General features: G+C 42.3%; 2 protein-coding genes across 2 annotated transcripts in view; both read right to left on the bottom strand.

Annotated features, from left to right (window-relative positions):
* Nucleotides 1-4,868: 4,868 nt before the first annotated feature.
* MMP27 (matrix metallopeptidase 27) lies at nt 4,869-15,920 on the bottom strand. Its single transcript, XM_077769965.1, has 10 exons — nt 15,800-15,920; nt 14,889-15,127; nt 13,683-13,831; nt 13,466-13,594; nt 10,298-10,459; nt 9,997-10,117; nt 8,682-8,812; nt 7,690-7,849; nt 6,351-6,454; nt 4,869-5,133 (listed from the first exon to the last, which is right to left on the bottom strand). Exons 1-10 carry the CDS (start codon nt 15,899-15,901, stop codon nt 4,892-4,894), a joined length of 1,539 nt encoding a protein of 512 aa, XP_077626091.1. The 5' UTR covers nt 15,902-15,920; the 3' UTR covers nt 4,869-4,891.
* A 4,443-nt stretch (nt 15,921-20,363) lies between these two features.
* The window catches only part of LOC144236095 (neutrophil collagenase-like), an 11,061-nt gene continuing 8,219 nt past the window's right edge, over nt 20,364-23,205 (bottom strand). Inside the window, exons 7-10 of the mRNA XM_077769715.1 lie at nt 23,040-23,173; nt 22,424-22,577; nt 21,420-21,523; nt 20,364-21,242 (exon numbers count right to left, since the gene is read on the bottom strand). Of these exons, the coding sequence (XP_077625841.1) occupies nt 21,139-21,242; nt 21,420-21,523; nt 22,424-22,577; nt 23,040-23,173 (496 nt within the window). The 3' untranslated portion in view covers nt 20,364-21,138. The remainder of the gene's footprint in view (nt 21,243-21,419; nt 21,524-22,423; nt 22,578-23,039; nt 23,174-23,205) is intronic.

The raw sequence follows: 23,205 nt of genomic DNA, 5'->3' as shown, positions 1-23,205 counted from the left end.
TTAAGATTCTTTGTACCTGAAGACAAACAAGGGACTGAATTTGAGCCTAAAGATACATCATGTGTTTATTTATTTATTTTTTGATGTTTATTTATTTATTTTGAGAGAGAGACACACAGCGTGAGCAGGGGAGGGGCAGAGAGAGAGGGAGACACAGAATCCGAAGCAGCTCCAGGCTCTGAGCTGTCAGCACAGAGCCCGACACAGGTCTCAAACCCATGAACTGTGAGATCATGACCTGAGCCGAAGTCGGACACTTAACCAGCTGAGCCACCCAGGCGCCCCAAGATACATCACGTGTTTAAAGAATCTTCAAAACCAAATCAAACCAAACCAAACCAACCAACTAAACAACAACAACAACAAAACAACACCCCAAAACCTTCCCATTTCCCTGGAGCAAGTGATTCATTCAGGTGAGTATCTTAGAACAGTCTGCTCATGGCAAACAATGGAAAGAAAGGTCATGGGGAGTTCCCTCTATGTCTGTGGGCAGGAGGAGATTCCAGTATGTTCTCTCTGTGTGAACTCACGTCTGTTCCCCATCAGTGGGGAACATCTCCAAAATGAGTAACTGCTGTCAGCAGGTCTTGTTCATGCTTGCTTCTAAAGCTGTTTCTTTGTTTCCAGACCTGACCCCAGACCCTGAGAAAGCTGCTAGCACACAGAAAACCCAAACAGAGTTTGTAGTTCCGGTTAATTTGTTCCCAGTAAGTAGGTGGCACAGCTGGGAAAGAACTGGCTCATATTTTATTCCAATTTTGAGAAACTCTGAGATCGGCTTCTTGTTTTTCCAATTGTTTGGGATAAATTATTCAACTCACCTAATTAAATAATGATGGCTCATACTTATCGAGCTCTTGCTACACCTCAGATCCTGATGCTATGTGCTGTATGTGACCAATTGTTGAGACTCTGGACAACTCTGAGCCTGGATCTCTTACTATTCTCATTTCACAGATGGAGACACTGAGGCACAGAGAGCTCAGTAACTTGCCCAAAGTTCCACAGCAGGAATGGAAGAACTGAGCCGCAAGTCTAAGCAGTCTGGCTCCAGAGCCCATAATCTTGCCCAGGCTTCAATAGCAAAGGGAAACTAAAATGCTTTCTTTACGGTGTAAAGTGAACATATCTTCTGGGATCTTGTCTAGGAGGAAAACATACCTCGTTAAGCTGCTTTGCCAAGAAAGGGGAGGCCCTGATGGCACCTCTGAGAGACAATATAACAAAATTACAGCTCAGTGCTTTACATTTTAAAAGAAAAAATAATAGAAGTGGGTCCGTCATAGAGCACAAACAGGGAGGGCATCAGGCAGAGGAGCAGGGGGCTGGGTGCCCAGGAGAAGTGGCTTGGCCAAGGGACAGTAAGAATTAGAATGGTTTTCTTCCAGTTGCTCAGCGGACGGTCTTAGAATCCTCATAGGAGTTTGGGAGTCAAGTTTATTTAAATTTCAAAGACTGAGCGATATCATCTGACCTCTGGGTTATTCTTATAAACATATAAGAATATAGAGTTATAAAAATATAACTCTAAGTCACATACATTTCTCAGAAAACTGTATTTTTAGATATTTCATTGGGTTTAAAATAGGAATTTTTGTTTTAGTTGTGTTTTCTTTTCACCTGTGGATCAATATTTTTCTTGAAAATTAAGGAGAAAGTAACCACCCATAGGCAAATCTGATGCTCCCCAAATTATATCACAGGATCTGATAATATAATATATAATGCACCATTGATATGAGAATAGATGCAAGAAAAAAAACAAGCTTGACCGATATCTGAGAATCCACTAAGCAGTGAATTCACTAAGCAGAATGCCACACCATTCTTTTAAAATTTTTTAAACTTTTATCTATTTTTGAGAGAGAAAAAAACAGAGCATGAGCAGAGTACAGACGGAGAGAGGAGAGAGAGGGAGACAGACTCTGAAACAGGCTCCAGGCTCCACATTGTCAGCACAGAGTCTGACCTGGGGCTCATACCCAACAACTGTGAGATCATAACCTGAGCTGAAGTCAGATGCTTAACAGACTGAGCCACCCAGGCCCCACCGCAGGACTTCTGAGTCAGTGACACTGCAGCAGAATTAACATAATAAAATCTGCTAATTTTACGCAGAGAGTCTTAAAATATGCTCCATAGTGTGGCCACCACCATATTCCTGACACAGAACATCTCTGTCACTTGTGGTCCTTTGTGTGAGTCCCTTCCCCTACTTCTGGCTCCTGCAAGTGGCAATCAGCTTCTATCATTTCAGTGTTACCTTTTCTGATTTTTGATATAAAAGGAATTATAGGACATGTAATCTTTTGTGCCTGGGTTCTTTCATTTTTCAAATGCTGTTGAGATTCATCCACATTGTTGTATGTGAGTTTTCCACCGTCTGGATGTACCACAGTTTGTCCGTTTGCCGATTGATAGGCACTTGGGGTGTTTCCAGTTTTAGCTGTCATAAATAAAACAATTATGAACTTCATGTACTTCCATTTATATGAGTGTGTTTTCATTTTTCTTGGGTAAATATTTAGGAGTGGAGTCATTAGGCCACATGGTAAGTGAATGTTTAACTTTATAAGGATTAGCCCAGCTGGTTTCCAAAGTGGCTGTACAATTTCTTATTCTCACTCCAAGAGAGTTCCAGTCACTCCAGCTCTTGTCAGAACTTGGTTTTTTCAGTCTTTTTCATTTGAACTATTCTGTTGGGTATGTAGTGGTGTCTCACTGTGGTTTGAGTTAGCATTTCCTAAATGATTAATATATTGGACATTTTTTATGTGCTTATTTGCCACTCATAAAGCAAATATTTTGGTCCTTTAAAAAATTGAGCTGTTTGTCTTCTTTCTGAGTTATAAGAATTCTTTCTATATTCAGGATACAAGTTCTTTATCAGAAACATGTTTTGAAAATTACTTCTCCCAGTGTGTGACTTGAATTTTCATTCTTTTAATGTTTTTTTTTTTTTTAGAAAAGCAAATGTTTTAAATATTGATATTTAATTCATCAGTGTTTTCTTTTATGGCTCATGCTTTTGGTGCCCTATCTAAAAATCTCTGCTTAATCTAAAGCCACAAAAATTTTTTTTAAACTATTTTCTTTTAGAAGTTTTATATTTTTGATTCTTCTACTAGAGATTTATGGCTCATTTTGAGTTAATTTTTGTGAACCATGTGAGGTAAGGATTGAGGTTCCTTTTGTCTGACTCTATGGATATTTGAGTATTCCAGCACTAGCTTTTACAAAGACTAGCCCAGTATCTACTATATTCTAGGTATTAAGCTGTACTTCTTAAATTTTTCTTTCTGTTTCAAACATGTGATAGCTCTTTTCTATATCCCTTTCTAATAGAGATCTGGGAACAATCAACTCAAGGTGGGGGGTGGAATGTGGTTGTAGGGATTCCTGAGATTTTCTATGCCTTTTTTCTATCAGCTGATACCTGCTCAATCTATCGTCTCATCAGAATCAAGTTCAATGGACAACCTCATGTCTCCTGGGTCAGAAAATTCATGAAGAGCTTATCCAAACATTTAGTTTTGAAGGTATAAATGTAAGAACCAACCATTAAGGCTTTAGAAACCCAACAATCAGATACATAGTGTATTACAGGTGACCCATGTATTTTAGACACAGGGAGGAAATCTCTACATTTCTTGTATGAGATCAGTGTGTGTAAAATTCGGTTTTATTTTTTTAATTTTTTTTCTTAAATAGTTTATTGTCAAGTTGGTTTACATACAACACCCAGTGCTCATCCCCACAAGTGCCCTCCTCCATGCCCATCACCCCCCTTCCCCTCTCCCCCACCCCCATCAGTCCTCAGTTTGTTCTCAGCATTCAAGAGTCTCTCATGGTTTGCCTCCCTCCCTCTCCCCCACTCTTTTCCCCTTCTTCTCCCCCATGGTCCTCAGTTAATTTCCTCCTAATCCACTTATACGTGCAAACATATGGTATCTGTCCTTCTCTGTCTGACTTATTTCGCTCAGCATAACACCGTCAAGGTCCATCCATGTTGCTACACATGGCCAGATTTCATTCTTTCTCATTGCATGTAGTATTCCATCTTAGAGATAAACCACATCTTCTTGTAAAATCGGATTTTAAACTCTCCAAGGCATGGTTAAATGCATGGACCTATGCGTGAGCAGTTGGACGGAACACCACTTACCTACTTCTACTAGTTTTCTAATTGCTGGGGGAGTACCTGTCCTGTAACACCTTCTGGGGTTCTCCAGGTGCTCACTCCTCTTTGGCAGGTGCAGTAACTTATTTGTTGGTGGATTTGGGGACAGAAATTGGGCACATGTAGCTCCAACCTCTTTCTTTCTCTTTGGGCTCCATGCAGCCTATAGAGAGCTCACATTCTTGCGGAGACCTGGTTCTTTCCAGTTCTTCTCATGACTTGTAAGTGTGTCTTATTCTAGAATTTGGTATTAGGAAGCTAGCTTGCCGAGAAGTACAGTCACTAACACAAGCTCTATCAGTAAAACAAGGTGGCATTTTGCTCTTCTGACTGTAATTTCTCAGTGCGTTCAGAGAATGGGTACGGATGAGGGTTGCAGGTTATGGTGTCTCTCCAACTGCAAAGGTCCAGACAAAATAGATGCTCAAGATTGATTTAATACATGTCTGCAGTATTTAGTTATTATAAGACACATGGCTTACTTATCCAAGTCCACAAACATAAAGTAGGCTTACAATACAGCAAGAGTTTTGCTTATACATCATAACTTCCTGTAAAAAGAATCAGGCAGCTCAAAGTATGTGTTGAATCTTTATCCAATAGAGGTTTAGAACCAGGATGGGCGGCTTACGGTAAAGAACAGTTCTAGTGTGAAGCAGAGTTCAGATGAAAAGACCTCTTGAGGTTTATTTTAGGTCTCTGCATTTATTAATAACTATAGATTATTTTTAGCACATGAACAATACTGAAAATAAGCAAGTTTACATTCTTATGATAAAACATTGCTACTCCTCCTGAGTGTACTTCTTCCTCACTGACATTGAAGTCAGAAGATGAGTTTAATGGTTCTTTACACTGAAACCAAGTATTGGTTTTCATCATTCTGGTAATGTTCCTTGCCTTAGGGTCATATTCAAATTGCTTTGATCCACGGAAGAAATAGAAGAATCCTAGAGAGAGAGGGTCATCATGAGTTACCTTGCACACTATACAATAGTTTCACACTTTTCAATTGTATGGATATAGGATAAAATAATTAAGCATTATGGAGAGGAAGGAACCTTGTGCAATTATAGAGATACATTTTACTTTACTGCTGTCACATGAAACATGTTGTTATTTTTATTTTCCCAAAAAGACGTCACGATGTGAAACATGAATGTCAAGGGAGTTACCAACTTTCTAGCCAGACTGTGGTTCATGCCAACGGTTTTCAAACTTGGTTTCAAAACAGTGTCTTAGCAAGGGTATTGAAGGCCCCTGTGGGTATGGCCTTGGACCGTACATCCTCATTTATCTCGAGTCGTTCTGCTCTATCCGTTTTAGATGTTAAGGTTTTGTGTTAGATTTCATTGCAATAAAAGGTGGCGCCACTCAGGAAAAATGTAGACCCCTGCTCACTGCATGTTCTAGGTTATTGTCCATCGTCGAAGTCTGATGATATACCAGCTACACTGGTACATTAAATTGCTTGAGGTTCTTTTAAAACTGATTTCTGGATCTTATCCACAATTCTAGACCTGCCTCAGAATCTGAAGAATTTGTAGTTTCTCACACAAACCCCAAGTGTGCATATTAAACTATGCACTTAATAGTTTGACAGTCACTGTTCAGTGCATGTGCTTAGTCATTTTTAACACTTGGAGTTTTTCAAACTCTTCAGGGGTTATCTTTTAGGAATTATCTTGGATCAATGGTAGGTAAAATTAATTTTGGTACTTTCTGCATAGATTCGAAATAGTGTAATAAAGAATACAATTTAGGACTTACTAATTCAGTTTGTGAGAATGCCTGCCTGCCTGGTTAGTTTATTATTACATGTGTTCAAGAACAGTAAAATTATAGGAGCACCTGGGTGACTCTGTCAGTTAAGGATTTGACTTTGGCTCACGTCATGATCTCGTGGTTCACGAGTTTGAGCCCCGCATCGGGTTCTGTGCTGATAGCTCACAGCCTAGAGCCGTGCTTTGGATTCTGTGTCTCCCTCTCTCTCTGCCCCTCCTTTTCTCGTGATCTGTCCCTTTCTCTCAAAAATAAATAAACATTAAAAATTTTTTAAAAAGAATAGTAAAATTACATTAAAATGGAAACATCTATGTTTCTGTGCTACCTTCTTTCAGCCAGTAAAGTCTTCCAAGTATCTGAAAAGTTAGGCATTGATGCTTACCTTTATGCTGGAAGGCGGCATCAACTCGGAGACCGATTCCTGGGAAGTACTTCACAACCCTCCGTGGGTACCCTTTGTCCATGGTTTGGGTCACTTCATCAAACCTGGATGCATGGGTTTGAAAGGTTTCCAGGGGATCTTTGTTTGGGGGGGACTTAAACCTTCTACTGCCCCACTTGGAGTCAAATAGGGATGTGAAGAGGTGGTAGGGGAAAACTACCAGATCAATAATTAAAATAATTACAATAAATAATAATAATTAAAGTAATTAAAAACATGTAGGGGCGCCTGGGTGGCTCAGTTGGCTGAGTATCTGACTCTTGACTTTGTCTCAGGTAATGATCCCAAGGTGGTGGGACTGAGCCCCACATCAGGCTCCATGCTTACTTAGGATAGAGGTTGCTTAAGGTTCTCTCTCTCTTTGCCTGGCCCCTGCTCTCTCTCTCTCTAAAAATAATAATAATTAAAAACATGTCAAAAATTATGTTTGGCTGAATCATTTGTAGTGTCTTGAAAACAAGAAAAGATGAGGGATAAAAGCCACACCATTAGGCAGACTGATGTTATTCTGGGCAACTATTAAATCAAAGTATGGGCAGGGGTAATGGGGTGGCTTAGTCGGTTAAGCGTCCGACTTTCACTTAGGTCATGATCTCGCGGTTCGTGGGTTCGGGCCCCGCGTCGGGCTCTGTGCTGACTGCCAGCTCAGAGCCTGGAGCCTGTTTCAGTCTGTGACTCCCTCTCTCTCTGACCCTCCCCTGCTCACGCTCTCTCTCTCTCTCTCTCTCTCTCACCTAGAAATAAATAAAACATTAAAAAAAAAAATCAAAGTATGGGCTCACATGAACCAGACTCTAACTGCAGAGAACACATTCATGGTCACCAGAGGGGAAAGGGAGGTGGGTGGAGGAGGGGGAAAACAGGCAGTGGGGATTAAGGATTGCACTTGTGATGAGCACTGGGTGATGTGTGGAAGTGTTGAATCACTGTATTGTACGCCTGAAACCAATATTACACTGCATGTTAACTAACTGGAGTTAAAAAAACAAAAAACAAATTAGGACTCAGCTTGGAGATTTCACAGATTTTCACTAGACATATTTGTGTTACTGGTAATTTGGTTGGCATTGCAATCTTTATTATTTTATCTTAATTTTTTTTTTAAGTTGGAGAAAGATCTCTGGACTCTCTGAAACATTCTTTTGTTTGGTAAATGTCATCCACCCACATAAATGGCTTTAACAGGACTCGATATGAGTTCTATTTCTGCCTGTGTTAAAGTCATGCTAGGTGGATATTCTTCTGTGGGATAAAATAAAGGGGTTGATTGTCAACTGACCTCCAGCACCAGATGCCCACAAAGAAGTAGGTTTTCCTTATGCTGTGGTCACAGACAGCAGCATCAATTTTCTTCACATGTCTTGGGAACCCAAGCGTGTGGATGGACTTGGGATAATCTGGCAAGACTGCATATCCTCTGATCATCCAGAAGTTGTCATCTAGGAGGAGAGAAAGTGATTATCTTCTCCTCCACTTTCTAGAGGGAAAAATAGATGTCTAAAGCCGTTTGAAAATAATGAATGCCTCATCTCTGAGGCTCAATGCCTAGAGATTTAGTAGTCTATGTCTCCATTTATTCTTACCACTTTCATTAGCTGCTTTTATCATTAATAATCCACAAATAACATCCATCTATAGTTAATATTGCATGTACACACGAGTGTGCATGTCAACTGGTTTCACTGTATTGATCGTTTCTCTCACTCTGACAACTATGTTTGTACATGCTCTTCTAAATTTCAGCCTCCGAGGATTCTCAAAGGCAAGTAATCTGACAAAATCTATATGAAAAGTAGCATTGCCAAATTAAGTATAAGATTCCAGTTAAATCTGAATTTCAAATACACAGTGACTAATTTTTGTCCTAAGTATATTAAAAATATTGCAAGGGACATGTTTCTACTAAAAAATTGTGTGTTTTATCTGAAATTCAAGTAATCTTGTGATTTTATTTGCCGAATCTGACAACCATAGTAGCAAGGGAATATTAAAGGGAGGTGGGTTATCTTTATTTGATAGAAAAAGATAGTTTTTTATTTTTATCATACAGGTTTCCTTTAGCTCCTGTGCAGTTGGGTTGATGTTTCTCTTCACAGCCACAGAGACCACAGAGAAACCCTGGATAGTTTTTCTTTACAACAGGAACCCAAGGTAATGCACTGCAGAAGCACTCTCCATTTGGCCCAAGCGTGAATATTATATTCCAGGCACCAGAATACCCACTGACCATTTCAGGCATCCAGAGACAGAAACTGTGATGGGCAACATTACCTTTAAAAACTAGAATCTTATCTTTGGGGTTCTCATATGCAGCTTGAATATCCGTTGGCAGAGAAGGCCAGAACGAAGAGATTAGTTCAAATTCAACATCAGTGATATCATAATAGATCCTCCATACATGCCTGTGTGAAACAAAACCACTTTACACATGCAGTCTCTACTGCAGTGAAAACACTGTAAACCTAGGCTGGTCTCTTATTTAATTGGCTAGGTGGTTGCGGGCTCAGTTCTACCCTTAGGACGGTCAAGGTCAGGACATGCTTTTGTGCCCACTCTCCTGGATACTTATAGGAGCAACCTACCCATAGAAATCTCAATTCTGAGAGCTCAATGGCCTCATTTTTGCCAAAGAAGCAATATTCAAGATTCCAAGGCAACACCGACTGTTCTAAGAAGAACTCTCAGGTCTGATGTTTGCTAGAATGAAGAAATATTATCAGTGTATGCTAAAGTATTTCCTCAGATGTTCCCATCTGGCTATAAAGCTGAGCCCATGAAGGAGACCTACAAAGCCCTGATGTTCTGTTTCCCTTCCCTTGCTAATGACTGCTCCCTGAGACCCCCAGGTGGCCGCAGCTTCTGCTGTGAGGAGGGTGTCATCTGGGTGCTGGGTCGTTGTGGGTGGAGGCTGACTGATCTCAGATAATCTGCCCTTGTGCCCATATCCTTGTGAGATGGTCTATGTCCTAATGTTTGGTTCTGAAAATACAGTCACTGTACACACAACTGACTCACCATGTTGCAATTCAAGTCCAGTAAGTTAGGCACAGTGAGAGGTGAGATTTCCTACTACAGCCACCACTTCATTGAGGCAACATTAAGGAAAAGTCTACTCAGACATGTTGAACTGCCTCTTTAAGTAGGAAAAAGACCTAATTTTTTTATCATTTGGTGACTTCCAGGGTGTACATACTCTAACCATGGCCAGTTTCAAGATACCAAAGTGATGTGAAGTGGTTTGCACAAGTCCCCAAAATTTAACAATTGGCTCCTGAACTGGTATAGGTCAGCTTCATCACCACTGAGATTGGTGTATTATTTGAGCCAAGATGTCTCTGGAAGTGACTCTACTTCACCTTCTTATACAATGGCAATTAAAAAATAAGCTTAAGAACACTTAAACATTAACTTATCAAACAAGCAAGAGATACATACACATAGTAAAACATTCAAGTACTGTGGGTTGTTATAAAAGGAAAAGGAAAAGGAATTTGTTCTCACTATCCGCGATTCTCTCTTCGTCCCCAAATTTCTTGGACAGAAAAATATTCACAGGAAGTTGAGGTGTTTAAGGGAATGGGTTTACCTGCCTTTAAAGAACATTACTTCTCTGCGCAAAGTGGTGATAGCATCAAAAGTCAAATCAGGATCACAGGCATGGGGGACAGTGGGTTCCTTTGGTTTAGCAGATGCCTCAGGTAGACTCCCTTTGATGAGAAAAGAAATACCACAGTGAATTAAGGAGGTGTTTGGAAATCACCTACAGAAGGATATTTCTCAAGTGAATATTTTCTTCATGGTGATATTTCAAGAAGTGATTTTTTCACTTCCTTTCTGGAAAGCTTCCTATTTAGTTCAAGTATCTTCAGATTAATGATGCTGCTCACCATAGATGGATTGGATTCCGTTGATATCATCCTGAGAAAGTGGATATTTGTTAGGATCCAGGGAGACATAATTTGGGAACATCAAAGCTGTTTGATCATTGGAGTGTGAGAGGCCCAATGCATGACCAAATTCATGAGCCGCCACAAGAAATAAGTTGAATCCTTAACAAAAACAGGGAAAACATATGTATATGGGTTAATCAAAAGGAGAATGGTTGCATCTGAGACGAGGAAATAACTAAGGGGAAGGGAGAAGAGGCTTACCATTGAGGGGATAATTCTCATATGTGCCATGATTTGTCTGGGGCATGTTTCCACACTGGTCATTGATATTAGTCATGTCATGGGGAAATACAATCAAGAGCAAGTAAATGGCAGGAAGGAGGAGTATCAGAAATGGACACCACTTAAAAAATAGAGGGGTGCCTGGTGGCTCAGTCAGTTAAGCATGCAACTTCTGATTTTGGTTCAGGTCATGACTTCACCGTTGGCGGCTTCAAGGCCTGCCATGGGCCATGCAGTGACAGCCCAGAACTTGCTTGAGATTCTCTCCCTCCTTCTCCGCTCCTCCTACCATGTGCATGCACACACACACACACACACACACACACACACACACACACACTTGCTCTCAAAATAAACAAAGAAACTTAAAAAAGTAGACGCCACCTGTTTTGGTTTGTTGCTGGGCTACACTGTATGGGATCACGTATCTCCTACTTGTATCCTTCAGAGGTTCCCTGCTGGCTGTAGGCCAAGTCCAAAGACATTATCATGGCCCTTTATGATCTAGTCCCTGCCTTTTTTCCAGCCTCACATTTTATTTTATATTTCATGAGCTAAGCATACTGAATCATTTGCATGTCTCATCTGTACCATATTCCTTATTTTTAGAAGTTATTTAAATATTTACCTTGAAGGGGGGAGCGGGGCTCAGTCTCATGAACCATGAGATCATGACCAGAGCTGAAGTCCAGAGTCAGATGCTTAAGTGACTGGGCCACTGGGCACCCTTGTGCCATGTTCCTTCTAATCTCGGTATCTTACTACCTATACTCCATCTGCCCAGAATATCATCTCCCCCATCCTCTGCCTAGCTCTCCTACTTGTTGCTCAGGAAACCTCTCTCGAGTCATCTCCTTTATGAGGTTTCCCCTATTCTCCCACCCCCTCTCCAGGCAGAGTTAAAGGTACCTTTCAGTGTTTCCATAGACTCAGTGTTGAATTCTGTCATGTCGCATATGGGACTGCATGAAGCAACCTTTCAGTACAGGGACCGTGTTTTAACCACCTTTTACTCCTCGTGGCTACTAAACTGCCTATCAGTAGTGGGTGCTTAATCATGGCTGCTGGAGAGCCAGATGTTTGTTTGGATGAAAAATGTTTAGATGCCCTCCTGCATAAGGCATCGCCCACCATACTTCCTGTACTAGAAGGCTCACCATGCATGAGGAAATTGCCTTTTTAATCCCTCTCCTCTCCCACTTGGTCTGTAAGGTTCTAAATAGAAGACTGTCCTTGGATTTGCAACCAAGCCTATGGATCCTACAGAAAAGGCTGAGCTTTCCATCATGGAGCCTTGTCCAATTCCGTTCACATAAAATGAACATAGACTGGCCAAGGGTTCTCTTACGGTCCCTCATGCTCTTCTGCCCTGGCCTTTGTTGGCACCTCTCGTCTGGCTGGCGGTAGCACTGGGTGTGCTTTTGAACGGATGGGACAAGTGACTCTTGAGAAGGTAACGCAAACCCAGGTCACCTCACTGAGGTCCACACCTTCCTCCTGGTTTTTTGGGCCCTATGTCACCTGGGTCCTAGTCGCCGTTTCAGCCGTGCCTTCGGCCCCAGTCCTGGAACATGAGTTGGTCCGGTTATTCTGTCCAGAACTCTCTCTACGCCACTTTGCTTTCTGAATTCCTGCTTAGCCTTCAGTGCAGGTCTGGTATCACTTCCTCGTCTGACTTCTGTGTTTGGGTTCAAATCTCTTTTATGCGCTGCTACTACATTGCCATAGGTTCCTCTATCCCAGTGTTGGCCACACTAATTTTAATTGCCATTCGACAGTGTATGTTCCCTAGACTATAAACCCCTGAAGGGCAGGGTATGTCTTGCACACTAACATTTACTCCATTTCTATCATAGTGAGTGTTGAGTAAGGGATTTTTGATTGACTTTGTTTACCAAAATTGTGGAGCATCTATCATGTGCTGATTTGAACCAACTATGAAATTGACCCACAGACCGTCTGGAGTTACTTGGTCCGGACCGAACTGTGGTCTTGTATACCACACATCAGGAGAGCCATAGCCTCGCTTTCCTGGGACCCTGGGAACCAGACACCAGACCTACGGTGACTGTGCTCAATGACAGCAAAGAGCTGGGAGAATCTGATGAGAGTTTACTGGACCCGCTCATTTGTTGGATGCACATACTTTCACTGTAGTAAAGTTTTAGTTTTTTGTTTGAAAAGTAATAAAATATTTCTTATTTTAGTATCAGGCAGGGTGTATAAAAGAAATAAAACCAACACAGTTGCTCTGAAGGAATAGGTGGAATTTAAAGATTAGGGTCTAATTCCTTGGCAGGTGGGTAAGTGTTAGAAGAGGAAGTTCATGCTTTTAAATAGACTTTGTTTGGGCCATGAGCCCATGTATCATCCTTTGGTCACTAAGTCAAGATGACCACCTCCCTAGTGTCTTCTTCAGTCCCAAAGCCACAGATGACTTCTACCATCAGTATAACATGCAGCACACTGTGCCTTGTGGGGTGGTATGTCTGGCCCTCACACCACACAACTTCATGACGTCTGAAGCGCTGGGAACTTTCTAGTACAACTTTGTGGTCTGTACAATGCTTTGCAGAGTCCCAGCCACATACAAACCTTCAGGCATTGTGGGTGTATGATGAACGTATGAGCACAAGAAGAACACTCTGATCACAGCAGGATTAGCAACTTGATGAGGGTGTCGTGTGGATACGGCTCTGACCTGTACAGGCACAACTGTCTGAAAGGATACTGAATACTTTCATCAACGTCATTTTGGAATGTGAGAAACTGGGGGCGGGAGGGTGTAGAATTGAGAAGTACAAAGCAACTAATTGCAAAGCTATTCATTTCAGGGATTCCGTAGATTAATAAAATTTTGTTCCGAAAGAAAATGGGGCTCACCTGCTCCATCCTTGGTCCAGTTTTCATCCTCATCAAAGTGAGTGTCTCCACCCAGACCCAGCCCGGGAGGGAAGGCGTGACCGAGGACCCCTAAGGGGCCGTCAAAGTACCGAGGACACCGGCCATGGACTGAGACATAATTTACAGGGGAGAAGGTCAGCCTCTTCAAATCTCCAGAGATGAAAATAGCCATAGTTTTCTGTCTGCTGTCCCTTACCTCGGGTCCTAAAGGCAATCATGATGTCTGCAATCCCCCTGGAGGTCTTTGTGAACGTCAGTGGAGTAACCGTGCTCCACACTTCGAGGCCATTCCTGATTGCCTCATCCACGTCTGCTCGTGACATATCTGGAGTATAGTTTACGATTCTTAAAAATTACAAAATAGATCAATTGGTGGTTACACATGTGCGTAGGCATGCACAGACACAAAGAAAATCATTTCCTACCAACCGTACACTGCAGAGACTTCTAGTATTGTGCTATTCTTGCATTTGTATCATACTTTACAACTGAGTAGGGCACTGTTACCTATGCTACATAACCCAGTCATCCCATGTGCCCTATGATCAGGTAGTCTTCTAACACTTTAACCAATGAGGCTCAGAGAGGTTAAATGACTCCCTTAAGATCACCTCCTAAGTGGGAGAGCATTAATGTCCTGTATGTGCTTGCTGTGTACATGGATGAGTGACACAAATTCTGAACAGAATGCAGGTTTGTTTTCTCAGATGCCTTGTGGAAATCAGCCTTAAGCATGCGTCTCAAGAGTCTCCCTTGAGTCTTAAAGAGTTACTTACTCAGAAAAAGATTTTCCTCTTGTTTGTGCTCCCTATCTTGCCAAACCTAATTTTATTTTAACTCCTAAGACTCAGTACAGTGAAGGAAGAACTAATCCTCACTAGGACCTGCCAGAAGGGCCCTGGAGCAATAGTCAAGGCCACTGACTCAGGTCAGAAGCCTGCTTCATCCTCTTCCTCCCAATAACCAGTCCCCTTTCCTTGACACGGGGGCAAACTCCATGCTTCACCCCAGGGTCCATCTGAGACATAAAGATTCAGGCCCCGCTCATTCTCTCCTGAGCACATTCTGTACCTTCAGCCACCTGCAGTCAGATGGTGGTGCTTCTGGTCCTAAGTTTTTAAGGAAGTGGCCAAGGCCAGAGGCAAAAGCAAATTTGCCAGAGTCAGTCTGCTGGTAAGACCTGGCCGTGGCAAATAACTTTGTTTCAGTTCCTCTGTTTGAGGTGGTCCTAACAGTGGTGCCGACGTCCCAGTTGTGTGGGGAGGACTGATATAAGTGAGATCTGGGGAGGGTCGTGCACCTAGGAGGTGCTTGGGAGAATAAACTCATGTTGTTATTGCTCCTTGGAGATTATACGCCTGGGGTTTTGGCTTAGGGGGAAGTGAGGTGGCAGAGGCATTACCTGTATGTGAGGTTGTGTCTTCTCCACCCCGGGAGAGTGTAGCCATACTGACCCACATCGGGCACGCCACACCTGGGTGTCGTCATGATCGCAAGAGTGTTTGAGTCCAGCTGTCCAGTCACTGTCAACCCAAAAAATGCTTGCATTTCCCGCATTTTGCTGTCTATGAGACTCCTGTTCTTGCTTTGAACAAGATGGCTCCCTTCTATTTCAAGAGGGTAGAACTGGTTGAGGTAGGCCTGGCCAAAGAGATAAAACAAGCACAGACTACGGGACAGCAGATCTCAGGATCAGACGGAATTGCCTGAAACCCTTTTTGGGAGTGGTGGGGGTGGGGGGAGAAAGAAGGAGTGAGGGAAGGAAGGGGCAAGACAGTAAAGAAGAGAGGAAGGAAGGAGAGAGTCACCCCGCGTTTTCAATTTTCAAGAAGGGGCCAAGCTGTGTGCGACCAGACCCATCCAAACCACACAGCCTGTCACGCTCCAACCTCCGCAGAAGACAATCAGCTGCTTCTACGTGTTAAATGATCACACACCTTACACATTTCTGCTGTTACTTTCATTTATACAGGACTGATCTTTACAGGGAATCTCCAGGCAAGGTCTTTTTCATGCATATGGGGCTAAGGGGTCCAGTTACAGCTGGGTCCCCCTGGTTGTACAGAGATCTCCATTCCTCCCAGGGCTGCCCCTTGCTCCTCCCTCTGCCTTTACTTGGAACTTTCAGGAGAAGTGGTAGCAAAATCTCCTTCCCCACCCCCATCCCACACGCACACAGTTACTTGGTGTCCTTGGAGCTGAGGGAAAGTACAGGAATCTTTCGGAGGAATTTGGTGTCTTTTTAGCTTCCAAGACAATCGATACAATTCATTTTTTACTGATAGTCATTATTAACATGCATTGAGACAGTACCTGCGCCAGGGGCATGTTCTCCTCAGGGTCCATATTTCGGGCTGTAGGAAACGCAGAAGAAAATGGAACAAAGACCAAAAGTAGAAGCCGAAGGCTCTTCATTCCTCTCTCTTTTCAGTTGAAGCCTGTTTCTGTTTCCACGGAATTCAGAAAACAACAGTGAGACGTGGCATGAGTTGGCCTCTATCATTATTTAATTAGTAACAGAAAAGGACCACTTGCCATGAAGTGTGTCACGATATGCTTTTTTTCCCCTTAGGTTAACTTGATTTTGCAATCATAATCTGCAGTTGTTTTTAGTAAACACAATCATCGCTCATTATTGCATGGAATATGATAGGAAGTCAGACCCCAAGGTACTTCTGTCCTTATGAAGTAAGGAAACCTCCTTATGAAGGTTTTCCCGTGTTGGAAATTCTTGAGAGTTTTTAATTTTCTTTTGAATGAAACCCCCAAATATCTTGGATAGAAAAAGGTCATGAAAGGACAGTTAACTCAGGGATCAGATTAATGAAGTAGGATAAACATCACACGTTGGTTGGGCACCTGTATTTGCCTGTCACCATAAAGTGAAGCGTGAATAAGATGCTGTTCCAGTCTCGTCAGAGAATTCAGACACACACAGACACTAATGCCAGACAAACCACAGGCAAGTGGCAAAATGTACAGTGAAGAGTCCAGAGCCTGAGAAGGGCCAAAGCATAGGGGGTGGTCACTGCTAATGGAGGTCCTGGGCGCTACAGGCAGGTGAGGCTTCCGCTGTTTCTTGCAGAATGGGTAGGGTTCGGATCCCACAGAGGATATGTGGAGGGAGACCAGAGGAAGCAGAGAGCACAGCAGAAATGAAGTGCAGGAAATCTGGCTGACATGAGCAAATATATGTGTAGACAGCTAAGCGAAATGGGGGTAGGATGGTCTAGGAAAGGGTTCGTGGAAAATGAATATTTTGAATCTTTTCATGCCTAAGAATGTCCCTCGTTCCATTCTGACACTTGATCGAGGGTGTGTCTGTGGAATTTCAGGTTGAAATAAATTTTCTTTAGAACTCTGACGGTAGTCTTCCATTGTCTTCTAGAATGTGGTATTGTTGCTGGGAAGCCTTTTATTCTGATTCTTGCTATGTTTGCTTCTGAAAAATGTTGCTAATTAATTCTCTTTATGCAGATATCCAGAAATTTCAAAATGATGTCTTTTGATGTGGTTTTCTTTTCTTTCTTTCTTTCTTTCTTTCTTTCTTTCTTTCTTTCTTTCTTTCTTTCTTTCTTTCTTTCGTCCTTCCTTCCTTCCTTCCTTCCTTGTTAACATTGCTGAGCAGTAAGCAGTCTTTTCATTATAAAAACTTTAAGAGATTTTCCTATGTTATTTGATAATTTCTGATTTTCCCTTCCTCGTTCTGGAATCCATATCTATTGGACCCTTGGATTGAATCTCTTTCTTCCTAATATATCTATTACCATTTTCTGTTAACATTAATTCCCAGCTCACCTATTGTGTTTCTTATTTCAGCTGTATTTTTAGTTTCCAAGAACTCTTTCTCGTTCTCTGAATATTTTACTCTTTCATTTTCTTGCATTCTTTAGCGCTTTTTGGCTGTAAAATACATCTTATCTTTTGAGAATGTATAGCATTTTTAAGTTTATCTTGACATCTTCTTTTGCTCCCAGAATTGTCTCTATTTCTTCAAAGTTTCTTTCTGGGTGTCTGTTTTTAACACTGAGAAACGTTCTCCCATGCTTGGAGGCTTTGTGCTGTGAGATCTATTTAAGGAAGAGAGAGCAAGAGCTGCCTGGAGGCTCTGTGGGCATGGCCAGGGCTTGTGGACCGATGACCCTCACTGCAGGGAGGTGGGGTGTGTTCCAGACGTTTTGTGTGATGCATTAGTTGGGATAAGATTTAGTTGAATATAGGAGAGAACTCAAAATACCAGATGATTCATAAAATAAAGATTATTTCTCCCTTGCATAACGGAAGCCCAGGTTGGGAAGGCCAGGGCTGGTCTGACAAGTGCCACCCTGAGGACGCAGAAAGCATCCACGTTGGTGCATGTCTCTCCATGCAGGGCTCCGTGGTCCAGGTGGCTGCGCAGGCTCTGACCACTGCATTTGCATTACAGGGAGCACGAAGGTGGACGACAGAGACAGGAAAGTCTCCGTCTCTTTCCAGAAGCCCACACAATAATCTGCTTATCCATTTTGGCAAGAAATGAAGCATTGGCCACATCTGGCTAAAGATCACAGCATGTAATCTTTTAGCTGGATGTGGGGCTGCCTCCAGTGACAGTGGGGTGTTAGGAGAGGGAGAAAAGTTCACTTAGGCTATTAGCGGCCTCTGCCACCTTGAGATTTAAGCTCCCACCAGCAAAGATGTAGGAGATGCCTCCAACACGCTTCCTGCTTTCTTCCCAGGACATCCTCCAGCCGCCTGTGCAGGAGGGAAATGAAGGAGGAATGCTCAGCCTCCCCTCCCTTCTAGATGTGAACAGCTGAAAGGGGTTGGCGTGGCTTCTGGGGGGTCCAGCTGGAACTGAGCCCCAAAAGCCCGTCATAGGAACCTTGATGACACGTGCTTGTGTTGGCCTTTCCCCTCCATCTCACCCTGCCTGCTTCCCCACTCTGGTTTCCTGGGACCATGTCCCCAGTGCAATAACTGCATCAAGGCCTGCACTTCAGCTTTGGTTTCAAAGAAATTTAACCCAAGATAAAAAATAATCTCATTAAGTTCTAAGCTCAGATTCGTGGAGCTTTTAGGTTAACTTCAGTGTAACAGCCAGAGAGAACTTTAAAAAGAGGAGTAATTTTTTCTTCTGAAAACTAGAACAAACTATCCTAAAATGTGTATGGAACCACAAAAGACCCTGAATAGCCAAAGTGATATTGAAGAAGAAAATCAAAACGGGAGGCATCAACATCCCAGACTTTAGCCTCTACAGAGCTTTCATCATCAAGACAGTATGGTATTGGCACAAAAACAGACACATAGACCAATGGAATAGAATAGAGAACTCAGAATTAGACCCAAAGTGNTAAACTATTAAAAATAAAAAATAAATAAAATTTGACTATGCAAAAAAAGGAACAATTTTTGAATTCTTTGTTTCACTTCATATTGCTGTTCATTTCCTAGGACTCTGTGAAATATAGTTAAAGAAATAATATGAACTCAGTTCTTATCTCAAAAATGGATAGGTGAGGTCTGGGCCGAGAACCTCTCATTATTAGTTAGCACAAGCAGCAGGTGTTCTGAGAGGAATCTCCATTCTCCATGCCTGAAAAAACAGACATAAGAAATCTTAGGAAATACAATAGTCTGAAGTTACTCTAATGTTAAAAATGACATACTCTGTTCTGGGTGGCTCAGTCATTTAAGTGTTCAGCCCTTGGTTCTGGCTCAGGTCATGATCTCATGGTTCATGAGTTCAAGCCCTGTGTCGGGCTCTGCACTGACAGCACTGAGTCTGCTTGGGATCTCTCCCTCTCTCTCTGCCCCTCCCCAGCTCTAATAAATAAACTTTAAACAATTTTTTAAAAAGGAAATTTTTAAAATTTCATGTTCTTATATGTTCTTTTGTACTTGTTACATTGGTGCAATGAATTGCCTGTCTCTCTCACTTTCCCTCTCACAGTACCTGGGGCTTGTTGGTGATTACTTACTGTTGAATGAATGAAAGAATGAAATGCTAATATATCCTAGTTTGTTTTCTCATCTCATAAAATAAGTTGAGAAAAATGTGCTGACATATTTGAGAATTTGTAGAGAAAATTGCATCTTTGCCAAATATTTTATAAATGGAAACGGTATCTAAAAGATTAATGTCAATGTTATAATTCTGGTAAGAAAATAAATGGCTGCAAATATATTGCAGGCTGCTATTCCTTTTTATACTTTATATGAGCTATGTGGTAGCATCTTAAGAAATTATAGATGGCAAGTCAGTCATTTAATGTAAATATTTATTTTAAACTCATTTAATAGTTTTTGAACTAGAATAAGATACCAAATTATACTAATTATCTTTGGGATTTAAAAACCTACAGAAAAAGAAACTAGTATGTGCTAGTAATAAATATATCTTATAACTCACTTATTTAATGTATAATAAGCTGCATTATATTCTAACAATTGCATATATGATATTATCATGATCTTGATGTCTGGATTGGCCAGTATGGTCCCTGAAGTCCTCAGGTTCTCGATGGGAAAGAACCATTATGAAATGTATGCATCTAAGCTCAGTTTAGTGTAAGGAGATTCACTGAGTTTTGTGCCCAGCACTGTTGTGTTTGTGCAGTGAATCCCACTTGTTGGAGGCGTGTGTGCCCCTGAGCGCCCTGGGACAAAAGGAGGAGCAGCAGATCCAGCTACTAGCCTTGTGCTTGGACTCTGCTCTTGGGCAGAGCAGCGAGGAGGCGGAAAAGAAAGCGGTACCCGCCCATTTTGCTCCTTTCGGGGGAAGGTGATGATAATCAACTTTGTCATTTTGTGTTGAGTCATTTTCTCAAGTGCAGATGTTCCGTCCTGGCTGTGGACGGACTAGGGCTGCCATAAGGAAGCATCACAAACTTGGTTGCTTAGAAAATGCAGTTTATTCTATCACAGTTCTGGGAGTTATAAGTCTAAAATCAAGGTGTTGGGGGACAAAATTCTTTTCTCTGCAGGCTCTCTGGTGGCTGCCGGCTGTGGTTGGCATGTAGATGCATCATTCCAATCTCTGTCTTTACCTTCACGGGACCTTCCCACCAAGTGCGTGCATGGCTCCTCTCCTTCCAAGGTCTTCCCTGCTCCAGTGTAACTTCATTTTAACTAACACATCTCCAAAGACTCTAGTTTCAAACAGGGTATGTTCTTAGGCACCTAGGATGAGCCTTCAACATCTTCTTGGAGGGATACAATTCCACCCACTACCTGGATCAATGAGATTTTTTCCCAAGACTGGAAATAGCACCACGTTTTCAGCAAAGGCAAGACGGTCTGTTTATGATGCTCAAGGTCTCTGTGTCTCACCAAACTCCAATGCTAATTGTGTATAGCAGATGCACTAAGACACGCTTAAGGAGACTTAGGTATATACGTGCATTTTAGAAGTCAGATAAGCGACATAATAGTGAATATTGAGGTGACCAAGAAGGCTTTATCTCCTCTCTTGAGATGGAATATATAAGAACTAAATCAGCCGTGTAGACAGTGGACGACATGGAAGACAGGCTGAATGAGGACAGTGATAGCAGACATTACTTACTGCTGAGAAAAGTATAGATAGGACAAAGTAAAATGGATATGCAAACTGACTTTCCTTCCATTTGCAGGAAATGGATGCAGACACGTTTGACTTTGCTTCAGCTTTATCTGCATTTAAGCCATCTATTACTTCTTTCAACCCTAGTAATCCTGTAAGCACTCAGATCAAACGCATAATATCTTGGTCCACTGAAGAAAAAGAAGAAGTCTGTACAAAAAACAAACAAAAACCAAAAAACAACGTCAAATGTTGAGTTAGCATGTAGAAGATCTCAGATATTTTCAACTAAAAAGACCCCATTCCTGTTCCAATAGAACAGTGAAACGTAAATGTGCTATTTTACAATTTTAAACAAATTTGTTATGAGGGTTTTTTCCTACTTACGACTCTTCTGGAAAACTGCATCGACTCTACTTTCTATTCCTGGAAAGACATCCGCTGTGTTTTTGGGATAGCCTGTTTGCATGGACTGTCTTTTGTTATCGTATCTGATGAAAAAAAAATGTCCCATGTTTCAAAATCAATATAGCATACAATGATAACAGTCTTTTTTAAAGTGCAGATGCTTTACAAAGTGCCTTCACACAAATTTTCTCATTCAGTCTATGTTATGTCTTATTTCCTGGGCCTAAGAATGGTTAACTTTTCTACCTAAGGGCACATTACTGTTTATAAAATATGTGGGTTGCATTAATGCTAAAACAGGCTTTTGATTCCTAGCACAATGTTATTTTTTTTCCTTTTTAAAAAATGCTTATTTATTTTTGAGAGAGAGAGAGAACCCGAAGCAGGCTCCAGGCTCTGAGCTGTCAGCACAGAGCCCGACACGGGGCTCGAACTCACAAACTGTGAGATCACGACCTGAGCTGAAGTCAGATGCTTAATTAACTGAGCCACCAAGGTGCCCCTTCACACACTTTTATTTTCAAAAAGAAGAGCTTGTATTTTCTACAGATGTACTTAATTGGTGCATTAACCAGCCCTCCTCCCTTCCTTCCTCTGCTTGCCCCTCCCCCCTCCCCTAATAGTGAAGCAGTAAGTCAACAAGGGCACATTTTTCAGGCCATCCAAAGAGCATTTTCCTGAGTGTGTTATAATTTAACTCATAACTGAGAACTAGCCTCTTTCTTTGCATCCCATCCTGGAACCATATTAAGGTTTCCTCTGTTTCCTGACATAGAATCCTCAATACCATCATGAAGCCTTTTTGATTTTATAAAAATGACATTTTCGAAAGCCACGGCAACCTTGATCATTTTGTGGAGAAACAATGCCTATGAAAGATCACCTAGATTTTTTCTTTAAACCTTCAGAGGCCTGGTTGTTAGCGGCTGTAGGGCAAGGTAAATACAGATTTCAATCCCTAACTGAAACAGCGTTTACCTCACCTCCAGAATTGGTCATTGACGAAAAAGTAGGTCTCTTCCCTGTAGTAAACAGCTGCATCGATTGCACGGACGCTGCTGGGGAAGCCATAGTTTGAGATGTCCTTCGGATAACCGGGCTCAATGTCATAGCCACTCAGAGCCCAGTACTGGCTGCCTGCCAATGATTCAGGTTATAGGTTAGATAGGGTTCTCCCATTCCTACAAAATTGAGGTCACTTCTCAGTCTTCATGTAAAATCAGCATAGAAACAGCAATGGGATGATTGCCTTTAGCAGACACAGGTGGCCAGGTAAGCTCGCTCGGCTGTAATGGCCTTAGTGGCTCCCCAGCACCTCCAGAGACCGCAGCATCTCAGCCTGGCGCTCAGGCCGTAACAGCCAGGTTTCTCCTACGTCCTGACACGTCTATGCAGGGACCGCATGACAGCCGTGGGGACTCCGAGAAGATTACACCGGGCATGGGGCTGGGAGAACGCTCCGGGGGCCTAGGAAGGTTTCCTCGGTTCGTAGACGGGGAAGCTGAGGCCTGAGGAGGAGCGGCCGCCCCAGTGCACGCAGCAGCTGGCGGCCGGCCCCGGGCCCAGCCCGNTAAGTAAGACGAAAGCCGTGGCTGTTACCTTTAAACAGGAAAACTAGGTCCTTGTCTGGGTCCTCGTACGCGGCCTGGATGCCGTCCGGCAGGGCCGGCCAGAACAGAGAGATGAAGTTGAGCCCCACCTCCGGCATCTGGGGGTGAATTCTCCAGAAGTACCTGGCGGAGCACGGCGGGGGCGCCTGGGCAGG

This window comes from Crocuta crocuta, unplaced genomic scaffold (assembly GCF_008692635.1).
Source record: "Crocuta crocuta isolate KB4526 unplaced genomic scaffold, BGI_CrCroc_1.0 scaffold80, whole genome shotgun sequence".
NCBI lineage: Eukaryota > Metazoa > Chordata > Mammalia > Carnivora > Hyaenidae > Crocuta > Crocuta crocuta.
The sequence above is the reverse complement of the archived record's forward strand: the minus strand, read 5'-3'. Positions and strand labels throughout refer to the sequence as shown.

What these genes read in the sequence shown, in the direction of transcription:
- MMP27 (XM_077769965.1), bottom strand. Translation starts at nt 15,901, where the DNA reads ATGAAGAGCCTTCGGCTTCTACTTTTGGTCTTTGTTCCATTTTCTTCT. An exon ending in CGGAATCCAATCCATCTATG is followed by an intron (nt 10,118 to 10,297) that starts GTGAGCAGCATC and finishes TTCTCATCAAAG; the next exon opens with GGAGTCTACCTGAGGCATCT. An exon ending in TAAGATTCTAGTTTTTAAAG is followed by an intron (nt 7,850 to 8,681) that starts GTAATGTTGCCC and finishes CTCTCCTCCTAG; the next exon opens with ATGACAACTTCTGGATGATC.